The sequence below is a fragment of the Thamnophis elegans genome, chromosome 12 (genome assembly GCF_009769535.1).
Source record: "Thamnophis elegans isolate rThaEle1 chromosome 12, rThaEle1.pri, whole genome shotgun sequence".
Classification (NCBI taxonomy): domain Eukaryota; kingdom Metazoa; phylum Chordata; class Lepidosauria; order Squamata; family Colubridae; genus Thamnophis; species Thamnophis elegans.
The window spans coordinates 24,797,564-24,818,391 of NC_045552.1; the positions used below are offsets into that span (position 1 = coordinate 24,797,564).

The 20,828-nt window shown below is 39.7% G+C and overlaps 1 protein-coding gene across 1 annotated transcript in view; it reads left to right on the forward strand.

Annotated features, from left to right (window-relative positions):
• Positions 1–20,828, forward strand: part of CSMD2 (CUB and Sushi multiple domains 2) — a 735,331-nt gene that overhangs the window by 407,183 nt on the left and 307,320 nt on the right. Inside the window, exon 12 of the mRNA XM_032227842.1 lies at positions 11,948–12,130. Within this exon, the coding sequence (XP_032083733.1) occupies positions 11,948–12,130 (183 nt within the window). The remainder of the gene's footprint in view (positions 1–11,947; positions 12,131–20,828) is intronic.

Here is a 20,828-nt window from a genome sequence, read left to right on the forward strand (position 1 = left end):
TCACACAACCTCATCACTAGGTTATCCACTAAATATTGGTGGGACTCGAAGTAGCTATCATGCAAGACCATGGCAAAAAGTAGTTGTCCAAGTCCTGCTTTAATCAAGAGTGATCTATGGTGTAAAGTTTGAAGGAATGAATCATGAGATAAATGTCTCAAGTAAAGTAGTGCTGGCTGGGTTTGATGCCAACCAGGTTGGCCCAGATAAGTCCTTAAATCTGTTAGGGACACAATGGGCATCAAGCTAAGTCTTGCTTTACAAGCAGAATGAGCAGGCTTTTTGTCCCAAAATGTTATTCATTATTCATCTAGTTTTCAAAAGAAATAGATGAGAATAAATGGTTTCTGTTGAAATAGACAGATAATATGGCTCCCTCCATGAAAAACATTCTAAGTTTCTCAACCTTTGAGATGAACATTTGTCAAGTATGCACAGGATAATTATTTCTACTGTACTTTCCCCACACTTCTTCCCTTGCTTTCTGTCACTCTTCCAGACTGCCTGCTATTCAACTCTTAACGATTTCAAAGCTTAATGGAGTGAAGATTAAAAGGGGAGCAACAATTCACATTGCTAGCTTGACATTTTGCTCTAGCCATCTGGAGCTGAAGTTGGTTTATTCCCCCCACTTTTCTCCTTGAGTTTATGAAGCTTCCTTAGTAAAACTGAAACATGAGTTCAGAAGCACAAAGATGACCTGCAGTCCTGCCCTAGTCCTACAATAAAATGTTCTGTTTTTCTTCTAATCAGAAATAAGTGGAACTTCATCCCTTCCAACTTTGGGATAGAATTGTTTCATCTTAAAGATGTAAACCTTGTCAGTGGTTTATTAATGTGTAGACATCAATGAGAAAAATTTGTATTCATAGTGAAAAACTCTTTCCAGGATGCACTAAATTTCAGTGATACTTTACTAAATTGACTTCTTAACACTTTCTGTGATCTTCAAATACTTTGATGCATCCTTTTCTTGTCATACCCCAATTTCAATGGGGGGAATGTTGTTTAGCCACATAACACAGCTTGGGACAATAACCTGGAACCAAGGAATGGATGTGAATAGAATAAAATAGAATAGAATTCTTTATTGGCCAAGTGTGATGTGACACGCTAGGAAATTGGTTTTGGTACATAAGTTCTCAGTATACATAAAGAAAAAATAAAATAATATACAGTCATCAAGAATCACAAGATACAACACTTAGTGGTAGTCATAGGTTACTAATAAGCAATCAAATCATACTAGGAAACAAATAAAACAATATAAATTTTAAAGATACCAGCAACATGGTTGTAGTCATAAGTGGAAAGAAATAGGCACTAGGAAGAAAGATAATAATAATAATAATAATAATAACAACAACAACAACAACAACAACAACAACAACACAGTCTTAGTAGATAAATTGACAGTTTTGTGGGGATTAGTTGTTTAGCAGAGTGATAGCATGTGGCGGGAGGGGGGGAACGGTTCTTGTATCTAGTTGTTCTGGTGTGCAGTGCCCTATAGTGTCATTTTGAGGATAGAAATTGAAACAATTTATGTCCAGGGTGTGAGGGGTCAGTAAATATTTTCACAGCCCTCTTTTTGACTTGGCCAGTATACAGGTCCTCGATGGAAGGCAGATGGGTAGCAATTGTTTTTCTACAGTTCTAATTATCCTCTATGTCTGTGTCTGTCTTGTTGGGTTGTAGAGCCAAACCAGACAGTTAGGGAGGTGCAGATGACAGACTCAATAATTCCTCTGTAGAACTGAATCAGCAGCTCTTTAGCCAGTTTGAGCTTCCTGAGTTGGCGCAGAAAGAACATTCTTTGTTGGGCTTTTTTGATGACATTTTTGATGTTAGGGGTCCATTTTAAGTTTTGAGATATGATAGAACCTAGAAACATGAAGGGCTCTACTGTTGATACTGTGTTGTCTAGTATTTTGAAACAGAACCTTGAGATGCGGAGCTGGAAAGCATAAGGCCCCATTTGAACTCTGAGCTTATAGCTCCATTTAAAGAAGTGAGTCTTAAAGGTGAAAATAGAAGATTGAGGGTTTTCACTCCTTCCTCTTTTTCTTCAAGGATCTGAAACAGGAGTCTGCAGGGTTGGAATCCAGATGCAGGACCCAAAGCAAATAATCAAGATTCACTGTAGTGTTTATTAAACAGTGTGTGCTGGAGGGGACCCTACAAGAGACTAGTGAGTCACCCCTTTAAATGAAAAGATACACTGATATTTAAACTTTCACAGGACAGTAATGTAAAGAACGCAATGGCTCAGTGGCTAAGACACTGAGCTTGCCAATCAGAAAGGTCCACAGTTCAGCTGTTTGAATCCCTAGCACTGCATAATGGAGTGAGCTCCCGTTACTTGTTCCAGCTTCTGCCAACCTAGCAGTTAGAAAGCATATAAAAATGCAAGTAAAAAAATAGGAACCACCTTTAGTGGGAAAGTAACAGTGTTCTTTGTGCCTTCGGCATTTAGTAATGCTGGCCACATGACCACGGAGACGTCTTTGGACAGTGCTGACTCTTTGGCTTTGAAACAGAGATGAGTACCACCCCCTAGAGGCTGGAACGACTAGCACATATGTGTGAGGGGAACCTTTACCTTTAATGTAAAGAAAAGAGGAGAAATTATGCATGTATACATATTCATAAGTAATAAAGTAATGGATCTCAGGTTATTTCCTGCCCTTTTGTTTTTACAGTCAACAATAATCTTTGTATCATTTGCATCTTGAGTTTCTGGTTCCAATGGAAATGTTTTTGATAAACTGGCTGTTGTGAGCCAGATATTATAAGGCTGCATTCTTTATGTCTTAATTTGTCTTAAGTTGTTCCATTCATCCGAGAACTTATTTTTCCCATCACAGGATGTGGTCCAAATGTCAATATGATGCTTCTTTGTATGTTTTCCTGGTGTTTATTTATGTTGATGCAATGCATATTGATTTGAAATGATCACTTGGGTCCTCAAGCTGTGAGGTTTGTAGGATTCAAATCTGTCCTCTTGTGTCTGTTTGCAGTTTGCTTTATATTATTTAACTTAGGGGAGAAGACAGTGGTGGGATCCAGCCAGTTGGCACCTATTCAGGAGAACCAGTTGTTAACTTTCTAAGCAGTTGGGAGAACTGGTTGTTGGAAGAAATCTCTTGGGTTTTTTTCCACTTTATAGGGCTAATCCTTTAAGGAAGGCAGGAAGGAAACATTCTGGTGTTTCTAGCCTAATCTTTATTGCCCTGCTTACAGAAACTGCCTCTCCGGTTAACCCAACAGCTAAGGCGAAGTGCCCATCGACATGAGTGACATTGAATTGGCCATGCCCACACATGACCACCAAGCTCCACCCATCCAGTTTGTCATTAGGGCAGAGAACCAGTTGTTAAATTATTTGAACCCCACCACTGGGAGAAGATTATTTATGTTTTAAGGTAGAATTCTCCCTTTCCAGCTAGGACAGCGCTTGTGGTCATGTAAAAGTTAGTGGTAAATCCTAATATTTTAAGGATGATAATTGAAGTGGAACATATTCACTTCCCTTTATTCTTCTAAGCCTTGGATGTTTCCTTTTAGCACAAACAACACAAACTGAAAAGTGTGTTCAGCTTCTAACATATCCTCCCTTCCATTGTATATTTTGGGCACAGATTCCGGAAGATGATGCAAATACCTATGACGGTTGTATTGGTTTTCCAGTGGCTGCTTGCATTCATATTATGCAGTGAGAAATTTGCCCAATCTATTCTGAGGCAGCAACTGTTAATAGCAGCTGACAGACAGGATGTCTCATGTCCTGCTCTGCATTTAGTTATCTACAAAATAGAGAACACTTATTTTTCTCTCCTTTGCACTGAATTTGTTTGGACAATGTTTCAAGAGCTTTTTTTGGTCATTGATTTTCAGGGCATGTTTTTTCTCCCTCAGAAATTCCACCTTTCTGTTGAAGGGAAAACATAAATGACCAGACCTGTTGTTTTTGTTTTCAGAATATAGTCCAAAGAAAACTGAAGCCTTTGAAAATCTGTTGAAGGTCTTAGGTTGTATCGGCAAAATGCAGAGATATTATTCTGAAACAAACTTGTACCGACTATATTCACTGCAGGTTGCACTTATATGAAATCCTGGGTGTTATAACACCCAGTTCACAATTAGGAAGGTAAAAGTGAATTCCAGCAAGTTGGGATAAAAAGCTTTGAAATAAATTAGGCAAAAATTGTACTTATCAAAAAGTTCCTAGCTTCCCATTTTACCATTTTATAGAAAAATGAGAATGATCTTGTTGTGACCTTTGTGCAGTCCTGTTTTTCAGTCGTAGGGCATCTTCAGTGCCCTATAACAGTGATGGCAAACCTTTTGGTCACCCTCACTGTGCCAAAAAGGTTATGCGAAAATGTTGCGTGCATGTGCGCTCATCAGAGCCATGCTCTGGAAAACCTGAACTTCCAGGTTCTGGCGCTCATACGCACCTGACAATCAGCTGGCCAGCATGCCTGTGCACACCGGTTTTTGGCATTGCCGCACACACAAAAGACAGCTGATCATCATACATGCATGTGCATCAGAAACCTGGAAGACAAATAGACAAGGCTGTGCATGCTGGGCAACATGGCTTCGCATGCCACTTTGGGAATGTGTGCCATAGGTTCACCATCACAGCCCCATAATATTAGACAACAGTTGCCTTATTTATACCTCTGTTTCTTGCTCTCATCTCCTCATCATCCTCTCCTCTGCCAGAGGGAGAAAATGTATAGAATTGCATTCACAAACTAGCCCATCTCACATGCTTGCCTGCAAGCATTTTAGATGAGATGGATGAAATGCACAATATAAAAACTCATAATAGCTGAACTTCATAACATAACCATCACAAACTTAAGAGATGCCACATCTGGGGACCCGGGCCTGGACAAAATTTTCATAGCTTTGCAAAAGGCCAGTAGGATCAGACATAATTTTATCTCAGAGGAAATGAAACTCCAAAGAGTGTGTGCCACACTCACAGCTGCATCAGAAAAGCATCTTTTCCTAGGTCCAGCTGGCCAACACTCTTTAGCCAATTGCAAACCGAGCATGACCTTCTTGCCAGAACAAGTTGGGAAATAGTCCCATAAATAAGTACCATCAGCTTCTCTTCCTTGTATGTTGATGGTTGATGAGGAGGAAGAAGATGATGGCAGTTAAATGCACAGACAGATATATTATCATGTTTACTTGTGAAAAAGGTATCGTCACAGGATGACATATTATTAAATAAATTGATAATGTTAATAATGTTAAGTATTATTTAATTATTTATTATGTAATATAGTTGTTTATTATAGTTGTTTAAATTAAAATTTTGTTAATAAAATTATTACAATTTTACATGCATATTATAATGTAGACATAATGATACTATCATTACAAATGTAAAAATAAAATATAAACTAAAACATTTCATCATTAGCATTTTATATAGCAATTAAATCATTATTATTAACTAAAATTATTTTTATTGTTATACACACAACAGCACACAACCTCAACTTCTAGTTCTTTACCTGGTATTGGCTTCCATTCACACTAAGTTCTTCCCAAGCAGATAGGATGCTGTGATATATCGTTATAGTATGTGTGTGGATCCAAGAAGTGTGGCATTTTGTCACTGACAGGTGGAAATTTTGCCAATGCACAGATTTTGTATTATGATGATTGGTTGCACTCAGACAGATGTTTAGTCTACATTTTGCATTTTTTAAAATCTACCTATCAATACCACCTTCCCAGGACCTAGGATAGGCAGATGTTATTTGATGGTCTTAAAGGTATTGTTGCAGGGTGTGAGATGTCCCAAGTAAAGCTGTCTTTGGCATTTGACTGGTGATCTTTGTCAATGTTGATGATCTTCTAACGATGCTGCAGATGTTTTGGATTGGACCCAAGGCAATTATCACTGATGGTACTACCTTTGCTTTCTTTTGTCACAGTCATTCTACTTTTATTTGCAGGTCTTTCCCTTTTTCTCTAGTTCTTTCTCTTTTATTCTGTTGTCATTCTCCAGATTTCTTTTGCTTTTCTTATCAGCCATTGTTAAGTCTGGTATGTTTCCTGACAGGTGCTTCTCTGTTTAAATTACAAAGACCCAGAGCATTTTGGCTTCTTGGCTTCTATTACTTTGTCTATTTTGTGGTCCCACCAGTTCTTGCTTCCAGGCAAACTGTATTTCTTGCAGATATTTCAATGCATCATTGTTATTTTTATTATGGGTCATTGCATAGTCAGTCAGATGTTTAGACTGCATTTGCCATTTTTACCCAGCTATTATTGTTATTATCCTTCAGGTTATTATAAGGTAGTGAACCAGAACATTTGACTAGCACTAAGCAGACATTCTACATTCCATTTACTCCGTTCGTCCCCAAGCTAAGAGAAACATTTCTGAATCTTTTCATGACTGAAGCTTCAAAATTAGCTTTCTGTAAGGACAACTGATTAGAAAACAGGCATGAAAAGTTCATGGTCTGCCTCCTTTCACAATAAATTGTAGAGGAAAAAAACTAGTGGAGTATGTACAATTGGAACATCCCAAGGGAATAACTGTAGGTAGCGATTAATTTCTTCCTCATTCTTCTTTGAAAGTCATACAATGCCATGCCATGCATTCTATATCTGTCTATTTCATTCATTGCATTCATTCATTCATTCATTCATTCATTCATTCATTCATTCATTCATTCATTTTGTAATGCTGTCAATCTCAGCTCAGTGACTGGGCAGCTCACAAAAATTAAAGCAATAGCAAAAAAAAAACCACCTACCCCCCCCAAATTAATTTAAAAAGCCTACAAACCCTCCCATTTGCAATGGATGACTGTGAAAGTTAGATCATAAGACAGGCTGAGGGCCAAAGAATGGAGGCCTTTGAACTCTGGTGCTAGAGAAGACTCCTGCGAGTCACTTAGACTGCACGGTGATCAAACTGGTCAGTCCTAGAGGAGATCAACCCTGACTGCTCTTTAGAAAGCCAGATCCTGAAGAGGAAACCCAAATGCTTTGGCCATTTAATGAGAAGGAAGGACTCACTGGAGAAAAGCCTCATGCTGGGAAAGATTGAGGACAAAAGAAGAATGGGACAGCAGAGAATGAGGTGGCTGGATGGAGTCATTGAAGCAGTAAGCATGAGCTTAAATGGACTCAGGAAGATGGTAGAGGACAGGAAGGTATGGAGGAACATTGCCCATGGGCTTGCGATGTGTTGGACACAACTTCACAACTAACAACAACAAAAACAAACCCTCAATGAAAACACATTAAAAACAGAAAAATTAGTGTTCAGTTAGTGGCTCATCCTTACAGGCATTGAAGAGGCTCTCCACTACCAGCTCACCCCCAAGCATGATGGCAGAACCCTGTTTTCAGAGTTTTCCCAAAAGCTGGTTGGTTTTATGTTAAAAAGTGTGGATGCCATGGCAGAAAAAGTTATCTTCTTGCCTCAACATGTCTACCCTGTCAGACATGATGAAATTGTAACCAGGGAGATGGGATCCCTCTAATATCCTGATCCCATGCTATGTAGGGCTTTACAGTTCCTTATCAGCAACTTGGAGGGATGCTGTGGCTCAGTGGCTAATACACTTAGCTTGTCAATCAGAAAGGTTGGCAGTTCGATGGTTCAAATGCCTAGTACCACATAACGGAGTGAGCTCTCATTACTTGTTCCAGCTTCTAGCAAGCTAGCAGTTCGTAACCATGTAAAAATGCAACTAGAAAAATAGGGACCACCTTTGATGGGAAAATAACAGTGTTCCATGTGCCTTCAGTGTTTAGTCATGCTGGGCTATGACCATGGAGATATCTTCAGACAGCACTGGCTCTTCAGCTTTGAAACAGAGATGAGCACCACCCCCTAGAGTCAAGAATGACTAGCACATATGTGCGAGGGGAACCTTTACCTTTGCCTACCAACAATTTGAACTGAACCTAAAGCCATCCTGGTAGCCAGCACAACTGACAAACCAGAGATGTAAAGTGTGCTGATTGAGGAGCAGACATAACTCCCTGTGCCACCACATTTTGCATGAGCTGCAGCTTCCACACGCTCTTCAAGGGCAACCCCATGTAAATCACATTACAGCAATCCATTGGTGATGAGTCCAGGATGGAAATGATTGAGAAAAAGTACAAATGGTACACAATATGAAGTTTAACCAAAGGCCCTCCAGGCTAGAGCTGCCACCTGCTCTTTGAGCAGAAGTTATGACTCATGAGCAACAACCAAGACAATATCAAAGAAAAGAAATTAGAGTTTGGGCAGAAAAGTAATCTGAGAAAGCATCTCAGACATGACTCTCCCTAGTTCTCATGAAGACAAAGGGAGCAGAGGGAAAATACATTAAGATTTTTCAGGTTTCTATTATTATAACCTTAAAAAGTGGCAGAAACTTATTTTTCTTTGGTTTCCAAGTTTGTCTTGTCTTGGAAAACTGATATCAATCTTTTCACCTGGTGGGATCTATGGATGGATAGAAGTCACATGGATGTGATCCAATCCAAAGCCTCCACCACTCTTTTATTTCAGGCAGCAGTTAGAGCCTCAATCAGATCATGGAACACACCATCAGGAGCAACTCCAAGATCCTTCTGCAACCTGTCAGGGGTACTTGCTCCCTGTGAAGTTCTGATTAAATTAGGTCCCAATTCTTTGTGGTGAGAAATGGCAACAGAAAACCTCAATGGCTACCGGGGAATGATCTGACTGTGACAAGGGTGTAACAGAGAAATCACCCAATTCCAGATCTGAATGAAGACCAGATCCAGTGTATTATCACATTCCTTGTTTGATGGCTGTCATGTAGCCATGAACTCCTGCATTAGCCCAGATGCCACTCTCAGAAAAGGCAACTTGAAATCTCCTAGAACCATAAACCTTGGCAACTCTACCACCAGTCTGGTTAGGTAGTCAAGAAGTTCAGGCTTGCACCAATTAGCCAAGTATCTTTTAAAATATTAACTTTATTTCCGGTTTAATCTATTTAATGCAGGATTGCATTAAAATAAATTTGTGAGTGATCATCCACAAGGGCTGTGTTTCTTCCATAATACTACCCGGGACATTTTAACTGTGACTTTTAATCATTGTTGTTGTTAGTTGCAAAGTCGTGTCCAACCCATCGTGACCCCATGGACAATATTCCTTCAGGACTTCCTGTCCTCTACCATCCTATGGAGTCCATTTAAGCTCACGCTGATGGCTTCAATGACTCCATCCAGCCACCTAATTCTCTGCCGTCCCCTTCTTCTTTTGCCCTTAATCTTTCCCAGCATGAGGCTCTTCTCCAGTGAGTCCTTCCTTCTCATTAGATGGCCAAAGTATTTGAGTTTCCTCTTCAGGCTCTGGCCTTCTAAAGAGCAGTCAGGGTTGATCTCTTCTAGGACTGACTGGTTGGATTGCCTTGCAGTCCAAGGGACTCGCAGGAGTCTTCTCCAGCACCATAGTTCAAAGGCCTCCATTCTTTGGTGCTCAGCCTTCCTTATGATCCAACTTTCACAGCCATATATTGCAACTGGAAAAACCGTAGCCTGGAAAAACTTTTAATCATAGTAATGTTTTTATATAATATGCTATGTCAGAAGCAAATAGAGCACAATATGGTTCAACCTTCTGTCAGAATGAGGCCATCTTAGCAGGATAAAAGAATTCTCACACTCCCCCCCCCCAGTCATTTTGTCATTGCCATCTCTGTGCCTAGCTTCTTTGGCAAAAGCATTGTCACTTTTCTGGATTCAGTTAAATTTTATTTAGGGAAAAAAGGCCTATTGCTAGTCAGCTTGTGTCCAAATCAGTAATGGATGGCTGCAAATCTTCAATAACACAACATTTCTCTTTAAAGAAGATCTCTCAAAAGAAATTTTAAAAAGAGAAAGAGAGTTAAGATTTTTCACACTGGTTTTCTCAAATGACAAAAAGCAAACTGGATAATGAAAAATGGCCAGGGTGACTGCAGGGTATGATTTTTAAAAAAGGCAATGTTTTATGTGTGACACAAGCAGAGCTTTGGACGCATCATCTAATAGAAACCCTCGAGGGAATCACTGCTCTAATTGTCTCTTCAGCCTATCCTATATACGGCAGCAGGGCTCATATTCCCTTCTTGTCCATGCTTACCAGTAATGGTATCACTACCATTCCTACTCACTCACTTTCCTTGTGTGCAGGATGTCTGGGCATGTGCAGAACCTTCTGTGCATGCGCAGAAAGTCCGTGATGACATCTGGGTCGGTGGGCAGAACCTCGCAGTGCCGCCACTACCGGTTCGCCAGTATATGCACGTGCCAGAAAGCTGAGCTTCTGGTTTCTGGCACATGCATGTGTGCCAGTCAGCTGGTCTTTGCATGCGCACCAGAAACTGGAAAACCAGGTGACCGGTATGCATGTGCATGCCAGAAACTAGAAGGCCAGCTTCCCAGTGTACTCGTGTGCGCCAGGTAACTATTCTTCCAGTTTATGGTGCTCTTGCACAAGTGCACTGGGAAACTGCTCTTCCAGTTTCCGGTACTCCCCTGGTGTGTGTGCTCCTGTTTCAGTGCAGAAAAGGTTCACGTAGGTCTTCACTTCTGGTTAAAAAAATGACAAGATAGCTGTCACAATAATACAATGGAAACTCCATCTATTTTTATGTGCATTGCAAACTTTTACTTTTTTAAAAAACAGGTGGAACTTTGGAATTGTGGTATTGTTTGGTGATGATTTTGACTTTTTGACCACACCCAGTGAACATCCCTGATGAGAGGCATCTGCAGGTATTTGGATCTGAAATGGGAAAAGTGCTTCAGAACCAGCATATACACCTTTACTCTACCTGTCTCTATGCCCTTGACATTTCCTGAATTGAAACATGCATTGTTTGGGAATATTGCAGTTACCATGTAAGATCAGGAAATGGTGTGTCTCCTTCTAAGGTGGTGCTGACAGGTAGAGCAGGTGCACCTGTACCAAGTCAGTAGCACTTCTCCCACTTTGGATGCTGATACTCATTCCTTGGCTGAATGAAGCCCAAGAACACAACGTTCTAAGACATAATTCAGTGTTAGGCATGCCAAAATGCTTGGCGTTGAGCCACACCCTAGAATAAAATCCAAGCAAATTACATTTTATCAATGCAATGTATTAATTCCTCAACCTGGCAATCAGAGAAGAACAGAAGGAAAATATTCATATCATTTCAGTGATTCACATGACAGTTTTGAATAGCTTTATCTTTAGGGGAAATTTGGTACATTTGTCTTTCTTCTTTTTCTTCCTTCAACATCTTGTAGTCTATAAACTTAAAAAGAAGAAGAATGACAGGTACGCAGTCTTTTGTGACATCTACTTCAATCCCGATTTTTTGATCCGTTTCTTTTATTTCCAACTCTGTATATGGACTAATTTCCCAAGAATTGCCTGAAAAATCAACAAAGAATATAGACTAAGTAGAGAATGTGGCCAGGAGCTGGGAGGGTCATACACTGGTCCTTCTTTACAGCTGACTTTAGAATAGAAATAGAATAGAATAGAATAGAATAGAATAGAATAGAATAGAATAGAATAGAATAGAGAATGGAATGGAATGGAATGAAATGGAAGAGAATAGAACAGAACAGAAGAAATTCTTTATTGGCCAAGTGTGATTGGACACACAAGGAATTTGTCTTTGGTGCAGATGCTCTCAGTGTACATAAAATGATAAGATACATTTGTCATGAATCATAAGGTACAACACTTCTGCCAGGATATTAGAAGTTTTCCCAAAGCGTTATGAAAGCAAACAACCCTGACCTATTTTTATTATGAGTAGGTTTGGGGGTTTTTTTTAACCCTTATTGAAAGAAATTGTATGATAGCAAGAATAAAATGCCAGAGAAAAAAAATTGCATGCAAAGATTTCCTTTATGTTCCCTATTTTCGTATCTTTCTTTGTGTTTCTTCTAGAAATTGACCAGGGAAGCTGTGGAGATCCCGGAATGCTGGCATATGGCAAGAGAGAAGGGTCAACATTTCGCCACGGAGACTCGTTGACCTTTGATTGCCAGCCTGCATTTGAACTGAAGGGGCAGAAAACAATCACTTGTCAAAAAAGTAGCCAGTGGTCTTCTCAGAAACCGGTCTGTGTTTGTAAGTCAGAGGGAAAGTAAATGCCCTTTCCCGTTTAACAAGGGATATCTCAGAAGCTATCAAGTGAACAGCTTGACATGTTGGGTGCAATGGAGATGGGAATAAAACTAAACCAAACCTAGAGGTTCCATAACCAGGCTAGCTTTGAACACCTGTAGATGATTTGGAAGGGTCGTTTATGACTTCAGCTCGGTTTAGTGACAGCTCTTAACTTCGTGACTAACTCGCATCTAGCGCCTCAATCTGGGATGGATCCCATCCTCGTCGCCAATTGTTCAGTACCCAGAACAGCGGCAGACACACTGAGGCAAGACTGAAGTAAAACTCTAACCTTTTATTAACGCTAACAGAGTGGCTAACATGGTTGCTCGGCTCACAACAACAGCGGGGATTCAGTCCCTCTGACAGCTTTTTTATACTAGGCTGTCAGACGGGCAGCCAATCCGAATGCTTTTCCGTTCCTGCTAGGGGAATGGGCCAAAGTGAGGACAAGACAAAGCAGCTTTGAACACCTATAGATGATTTGGAAGGGTCTCATGCTTTCGAAGATTAACTGAAATTAGGGCATGGAGAAGAAAGCACCAGCTGGTTGATAGGGGAGGTTCTGGTTACAAACTTCATTCACCCAGTTGTAGTTGGCAAACAGAGAAGTTGTTGACATCCCCAAAAGCTATGGATCTTCAGAAGAAGCTACCATTCTTGTATCAAGAGCAGCAGTCACCATTGTGCAAATCTACAATGCTGTACTGTGCCAAAATATCATGAGACTTTATGTTGAAAACAGATTATGTGAGTCTTGGCTACCTTGCAAGATTTCACCCATCTGTCTATATATGTCCTCTGGAGGTCTAGTTATACCACCCTAAGTGATGTTCTAGCATTTCTGGATGCCACATTGCATTTTAAATCAAGATCTATCTATCTTGCTTAGGGCATGTAGTATATACACTTGGGGTTTAGAAAGTCATGAGGGCAGGTTAGACTTTAGAGACCTTTCCTCCAAAGCCCCTACATTCTCCTTTAGGTAGGTTTAGTAATTAAGAGATCTCAATTCTGGGGTTTAAGAGGTAACTGCCTTGACTAATTTTATTTCTGTGATACCCTTCTTCCCATAGTAGCCCAGGAAAGAAAATAAGAACAATCGCAGACCCTGACTAAACCCAATTTGATCCTTTTCCAAATGCTAACTACAAAGAACACTTTGAGTTACAGTGACTAAAACTCTCTTAAAAACCCACTCATGGGTGGATTATAGACTGAAATAACTGGTGGAAAAGCTCTTCTAAAACTACTGAAGAAATCCTTCTTAGGCGAGGGAGCACTAGGGAAATAAAGTTAATCCAGTACCTGTGTTTGATGGATGCTCAAGATAGCCAGCAGCCAAGACCTGAAAGGATAATCTGAGAATCCAGACAGAAGCTGGCTGCCTGCCTGCCTGCTTCCCTCGCTCAATAAACTGTTTATTCCTGCTTGTCATATTTCCCATTTAGTGCTTAATTGTCTGCTTTCATCCCCCTTCTGATGCAAAAGGGCAATTATCACTAAGTAAAAAAAAAAAAAACCAAAGGTACAGGATAATAGGCAAGACAGAGAAGTATTCTCTTTTGATCTGCTCTGCTTCTGGGGAGCTTCCTGATTCTCAGCAGGGAAAGCCTTGCTTCTGTCTGAATGTTTCTCCCATCAAACTGTCATCTGCAGTCATGGAATGAATGAAAGTCAGGTAGTTTTACAATGCTCTATCTCTGAAAAAGCAATGGTGTAATCGCTTGGGCTAAGTATTGCACAACCAACAAAGAAGGTCTGGAACAATTTTAGTTTGCTATGTATCATATCAAGGAGTGGGTTCCTGCCGGCATTACTACTGGTTTGGTGCACAATTTTTTTTTGAAATGTCACATGACTGCAATAGCTCTTAGCACTTAGACTTATATACTGCTTCACAGTGCTTTACAACCCGCTCTAAATGGTTTACAGTCAGCATTTTGTCCCCAACAATCTGGATCCTCCTTTTACCAACCTTGGAAGGATGGAAGGCTGAGTCATCCTTGAACCTGGTGAGATTCGATCTGCCAAACTGCCTGGCAGCCGGTGAGCAGCAGAAGTAGCCTGCAGTACTGCACTCTAACCCCTGTGCTACCATGGCTCTTAGGGGTGTGTGTGTGTGCAAGGGGTGTGTGTGACACTGGAGACAAAGCTGTAGTTAGGTCCCCTTTAGTCCTGGAAAGTAGCTCCATGTAGACCACATGGGACACTAGGCCAGAGCCCTGAACTGTAGGGTCAATCCAGGTGGAGAAAACTGGATCAAATAGCAAAGTCAAACAGATGAAACCAGAAGCTAATCTACTATGGGTAGAGTTACACAACAGGGTTGGGCAGTTTATAGCCAGATCTGTTGTGGGAACCAAGCAAGCATTTGTCTTAGTAGATGTTTTGAATCTTGCGGTACTCCACACTGATCTATTTTGAATGTACAAAGGTGGAGATGTGCTAGATTCTTGAGTCTTGATCTCTCTCTATCTTTCTGAAAACCTGTTTCTTTAGAGTAACCAGGAACATCCCAAATATCTCATTCTATCAAATGGTTCAGAACTTGGTTCTAGAAATAAGGCTTCAAGGAGAGGAAAGATCCATAAGACGTATCTGTCTTTGTGTTCATACATAAATTGGTCACATTAATATTCTGCTTCTGTTTCTCAGCTTATAAGTGGAAACTGCAGAGTGCCACATCAACACCCAAGTAAATTGTGTAGGTTCACTTGTAGATGTGTAATTGTGATTGAACACAGATGAGGATCAAGGATGAGGATCACAGATGAGGATCCTCCGGGATTGGGCGGCCTATAAATCTATTAAATACAATACAATACAAATACAATACAATCAAACAGTAGATACATGTTGAATTGGATTGGTATGATAGATATAAAAAGGAATTAGAACTCTGCATGTTTAAACTGTAAGGACTGGCATTGCTGTGAATTTTGAAAAAGAGGCACATACATCATAGAGCACCCATGTTCAGTGGTGGGATTCAGCCAGTTCTTACCAGTTTGGGAGAACTGGTTGTTAACTTTATGAACAGTTTAACAAACTGGTTGTTGGAAGAAATATTAGAACAGAGAACCAGTTGTTAAATTACTTGAATCCCACCATTGCCCATGTTGTATGTTTAATGGGTCTATGGCTTAGATTGAACAACACATGTTTCATCTAAATGGCATCAGAACTATTTTGGTATAATTCAGACTAGTTTTGCAGTTACATAAGTTGGTCATGGGTTTAGAAACATTACCTGTGATTTTGTTGTCAGGTTCGTTAAAATAAAGATGGATAACTGTGTTTTTATCAAGTGAGGCATCTATTCCGTATTAGTCTGTTAGATTTGGCTTTGTCACTAAAAACAAGAAAGGGATGGGACTGAACCTACAATGAATGGGTAAGGGTTGGATTCTAACTCCCCCGTGTTGTCTCTTCATAGCATCTTCATATTTCTCCTACCTCCCAAGGAAAGAAGAAGTAGTTGAAATCATGTGGGTCTTGGAGAGAGGGATCTAAACCTTAGTACAAATATCTGAGCAAAGTGGGAATGTTGTCTCACCTAACATAGGTTGTAATTATCTTATGGGATTTTTTTGACCAAGGCATCTCTTTCAAGTCAAATCAAAAAGGAAGGTTGCGATGAAGATACCCAGGTAGCCATCTACCTGGGCTATATTGGGGAAGATGTTTGTCTTTGTTTACATCTCTCATCCTGGCCTCTGTGGCTTATCCCAGGTTTTTTCCAGGTACGTAGAATGGATTCCAAGAAGAGTGTGGTCACCCATATCCCAGGGTAGATAGACTATTACCATTCAGTCTGTTAATTCTCAGCCCCAACTTCCAAATTGCTAGGTGGATATTGGTATTGTAAAATAGGTTTCTCAATAAGGTTGGTGTGGCTGCTTGAACATATAACCATAGCATGCTAATCATTTCATCAACTTTTGTAAAAGATGTTTTATACAGGATGGATGTATCTAATCCCCCACCACCACCACCACCAAGCGTGGCTTGGTGGTGGTGGGTTCATGTGACTGGGTGGGCAGGCCAACTTTTTTTTTTACTTTCACCTATTTTTTTAGCTTTTTAAAGCATTTTTCCCCTGCCGGTTCGGGCAAAGTAGCAGGGAAAAAATGCTTTAAAAATCTAAAAAAAAGCTTCCCACAATCGCTCGGCTCTGCTGATTTTACCCTTGATGTTGGGAAAAAAAGATCCATAGTCCTAGCAGACCAAAAAGGCAGGTGGCTGGAGCTGTGCCTTATTTCTGGGTCTGGAATGATAGCATCAAACAGATTGGCAAGAGAAAGTAATGTTTACCAAAAGCAGCGAGGTCTCTCTGCCCACCACTTTTCCTGTCATTCTCATATCTCAGCTGAAATGCAACACTTGAAAGGAAACAGGGGTGAAAGTGGTGTTTTGGTTTAAAACATCTTTTTGGCTGCAAAAAAAACCCACATCTCTCAAACAAAGAGACATGGACAAGTGGGGCTGCCAGAGGATTTTAAATCCATCACAGCTTGACCGTTAAGCTCTAGTGGGGCCCTGGAAATTTCATTTTCTTCAAGATGATGCATACTCTTGAATATCCAACGAGTAACAATCGTCTGTAAATTAACATTATCTTTGTGTGGATGAGAAGTGCATTGCTGCAATAGGTTATCTGTGCTGAAGTATGTGAGCAATTGAAACAATCAAAAGACTGTATGGTGATGGTGAAACAGTTCTGCTTGAGTTAAGTGTGATTGTTTTCAAGTGTAAGGTTACATTTATCTGACTCATTCAAGACTTTGTGATTATTTTGTTGGCAATTTGTTTGAAAATGGGCATCTCATTTATGTGCATCTAAAGAAGGAAATAACACTTTTCAATTTGAAATAGGGAAATTATGTTTTGGTTATGGATGTCTGGATTTTTCTGTTCTCCACATAATGTGTCTTAAAGATGTACTGTATGTTATGTTCTTTATAATTTAATATTCAGTTTTCTCCATGAGAACATGGGTTTTTTTTTAGTTCATTAAAATTCATGAGATACAGCCCAGGTTGCTCTGTCATATTTCTTTACAACATTTGAGTAAATACACTCAATTTGAGGTCTATCCCATCATTTGATGACAGGAAATAGTACATTTTATGATAACAAATTATGCCAATCATGATGTAAATCTCACAAGTTATATGCTTGCTTCTTTTTGGCCTTAGCTTGTGTCCTGAATCATGTTTAAGGAAAATGAAGCTTTGTATGTTTCCCCAGAAATTGCAAAGAAAGTGGAAAAGAAGATATGCGGAAGAAAAGTACAGTTGGTCCTTGACTTACAGCCATAATTGAGTCCACAATTTCGGTCATAAGTAACCATGGTCATAAAGAAGCCCAATTTTACTATCTGTTTTGCAGCTGTTGTAAAGTGAATGTGTCAATTATAAACTGAATGTTGTGGTCATTAAATGAACATTGCACTAGTTAAGTGAACTCATAACTGTCTATGGGATGGTTTTGGCTAGAAATTAAAAGTAAATGCCAGTTTGTGGCAAAAACAATGTAAATCATGGTCATATGACTATGTGGCACTGGAAATTACTGTCAACGTAGGCTGTTTGCTGAGTTTCCAAAATGTAGTCACATGACCATACAGGGGAAGCACAGAAAACAAAATTTCAAATCTGGGTCATAAGTCCCATGTTTGGAGCCTGTCATAACTTCAAAGAGTTGCAAAGCAACTGATTGTAAATCAAGACCACCTGTACTGGTGTCTCTCCTCATAGTGTCTCTTCTCAGGGCACCCCAGTTTATTTACTGTTTATTCCTATACTCGTTCATTTATTTTGTTGTTTGATTCCTTTGAACTAACCCAAAATGGCTGCCACAGCAGCATACTATGAGTTAAAGGTCAGCAGAACTGAATATAAAACAAAGACATGTATTGAACACAGAATTACCCAGTTGAACTGTATTTGCCTACATCTATATTTCTTTAAATTTTACGGTCAATAACTGCAATGATGCAGGGAGACAGTGCCAAGAGTCAAGGTGGGCCAGCTTCCTTTCCCAAATTTACAGATGACAAGTCATTTCATTGAAGGCTCTCTTCTTTGAAATACACAGCTGGTTATTAGACCTGAAGGGAGATAGGAAATACCCAACATGCAATCTTGATTGCATGGTTTCCCAGTCTAAACCTGTGTCTGCACACTAAATCACAAAACAATCCACCACTTTTCTGTTCTAGCTGGTTGTGCAAATGTAACTCTATTATTAGTTATGGTTCAATACATCATGCCAACCAGAGATATCCTTGGCAGGAATGTCAGATAAGTTAAATGGTGGCTGCATTTATGATGTTAAAGCTCAGACATTTAGCATGTATGCTACATGTATTTTTTTAAAAAAAAGATAGAATAGAGCAGAATAACATAGTTGGAAGGGATCTTGGAGGTCTTCTAGTCCAACCCACTGCCTAGGCAAGAAACCCTACACCACTTCAGACAAATGTTGGAGCATTCACAACTTCTGGAGGCAAGTTGTTCCACTGATTAATTGTTGTAACTGTCAGGAAATTTTTCCTTAGTTCTAAGTTGCTTCTCTTTTTGATGAGTTTCCACCCATTGCTTCTTTTCCTGCCCTCAGGTGCTTTGGAGAATAGCTTGACTTCCTGTTTTTTGTGGAAGCCCCTGAGATATTGGAACACAGGTATCTTGTCTCCCCTGGTCCTTCTTTTCATTAAACGACATACCCAGTTCCTTCAGCCGTTCTTCATATGTTTTAGCCTCCAGTCCCCTGATCACCTTTGTTGCTCTTCTCTACACTCTTTCTAGAGTCTCAACATCTTTTTTATATCATGGTGACCAAAACTGGATACCGTATTCCAGGGGTTTTGATTGTGCAGTTGTAGCCACTATCTTATTTTTTTGACACATGGGGAACTCCCAAAGATCCCTCTGGTGCCCAACCCAATATATAGATACCAGAGGGAGGGATGTTAGTTCAGTGAATTTTGGGTAAACTTGTTACTCCAAGGTAGATTTTCTACAGTACACCTGGACTGCATTGCATTCATTCAAAAATAAGTGGAACTAGTTTCCCCAAACAGCAGTAAAGGTTGATCTTTGAGCCAACTCAGATTAGGTATTCTGTCTTTTCCCAATAAACTGAGCATCTTTTTTTCTCCTGACCCCTTCCTTCTCATTGATCCCTGCTCTCCAGCTCAACTTCTGTTTCCCTTTCGTTTAAATGTATGCAGCCAAGCTTAATCTGTGGGGAAATCACTAGCAGTGTTTTCTTTTAGTGCATTGCTTTGCTTTGGGCATTCTTTATATGGAATTTGTTCCTAAAGAAAGAAAGTGGCAAGTTATTTCTCTCTGCCTGCAAAATGTACCAACTTGCAAAGACTAAATGTCTAGATATTTAATTGCCAATTGCTCTACTTGAAATGTGGTCTATTGAAGTTTTCTCATAGCATCTGTTTATCCACAACAGAAGCAAAACATAGATTTGGAGGTCCAATTTTTTACTGATCACTACTCACATTCTTATAATTCAAAGGTGTCTGAAGGATGGGAAGTTAAAAAGTCAAGATGGTAGCTGTGCTCATGCAATCGGAACTCTTCTTTTATATGATTGGTGCAAGTAATTAAAAAGGGTCAGATTTTCAGTCTTTATGATTGTGGCTGCCATTTGACCCCCTCCTCTAAGCACCCTTATTATTCATCTTGTTTTTAAGTTGTGTATTAATTTCAAAGAGAACATTTGATGATTGGGAATGTCTTGGAGTTTGGGAGGAATTCCACTTAAGAAATCAAAGGGTTGAATGAAGGGTTAGCTTTACTGAAGTAAAATAGTAGTTTGCCATACATGAAGTTCCTCATTATCATCACTACTTTTTCAAAAGGCAACAGGACTTTTGTTTGCTTCTTTGAAGATGCTTTGCTTCTCATCCAAGAAGCTTATTCAGTTCCAAGAAGCTTCTTAGAAGAATTAAAGAAGCTTATTGGATGAGAAGCAAAATATCTTCAAGGAAAAGCAAACAAAAGTCCAGTTGCCTTTTGTAAAAACACCTTTGGAGACTTCTTTGTGATTTCTTTATTCATTGTGTAATATATATTTGTACTAGATAGATAGATAGATAGATAGATAGATAGATAGATAGATAGATAGATAGATGGATGGATGGATGGATGGATGGATGGATGGATGGATGGATGGATGGATGGATGGATGGATGGATGGATAGAGAGAGAGAGAGAGACTCAATTTGATATTATGAGAAAACATTTTATGTTTAACTTCAGTAAGGGTTTTGTACAGGGTTTGCAGCATTGATCATGGCTCTGCATTGAGACATCTTTCCATGTTCTGTGGATCTTTGGATTTTTGAATTCTTCAAGAGGTGGGTTAGGACTGTTTTAACTGTATCATGTGAAGTGAAGAATGAACCATGCTACAAAAATCTATGGAGATTCTCAGTCATCCAGGTCATGGTTGTCCCAAAAGTGCTTTTTCAAAAAGCAAATGGATGTCTGTTTTTTCTCTGAAGACGTCTTGCTTCTCATCCAAGAAGCTTCCTCACCTCTGGCTGGATGGTGAGGAATCCATTCCCCACCATCCAGTCAGAGATGAAAAAGCTTCTTGGATGAGAAGCGAAATGTCTTCAAAGAAAACCCAG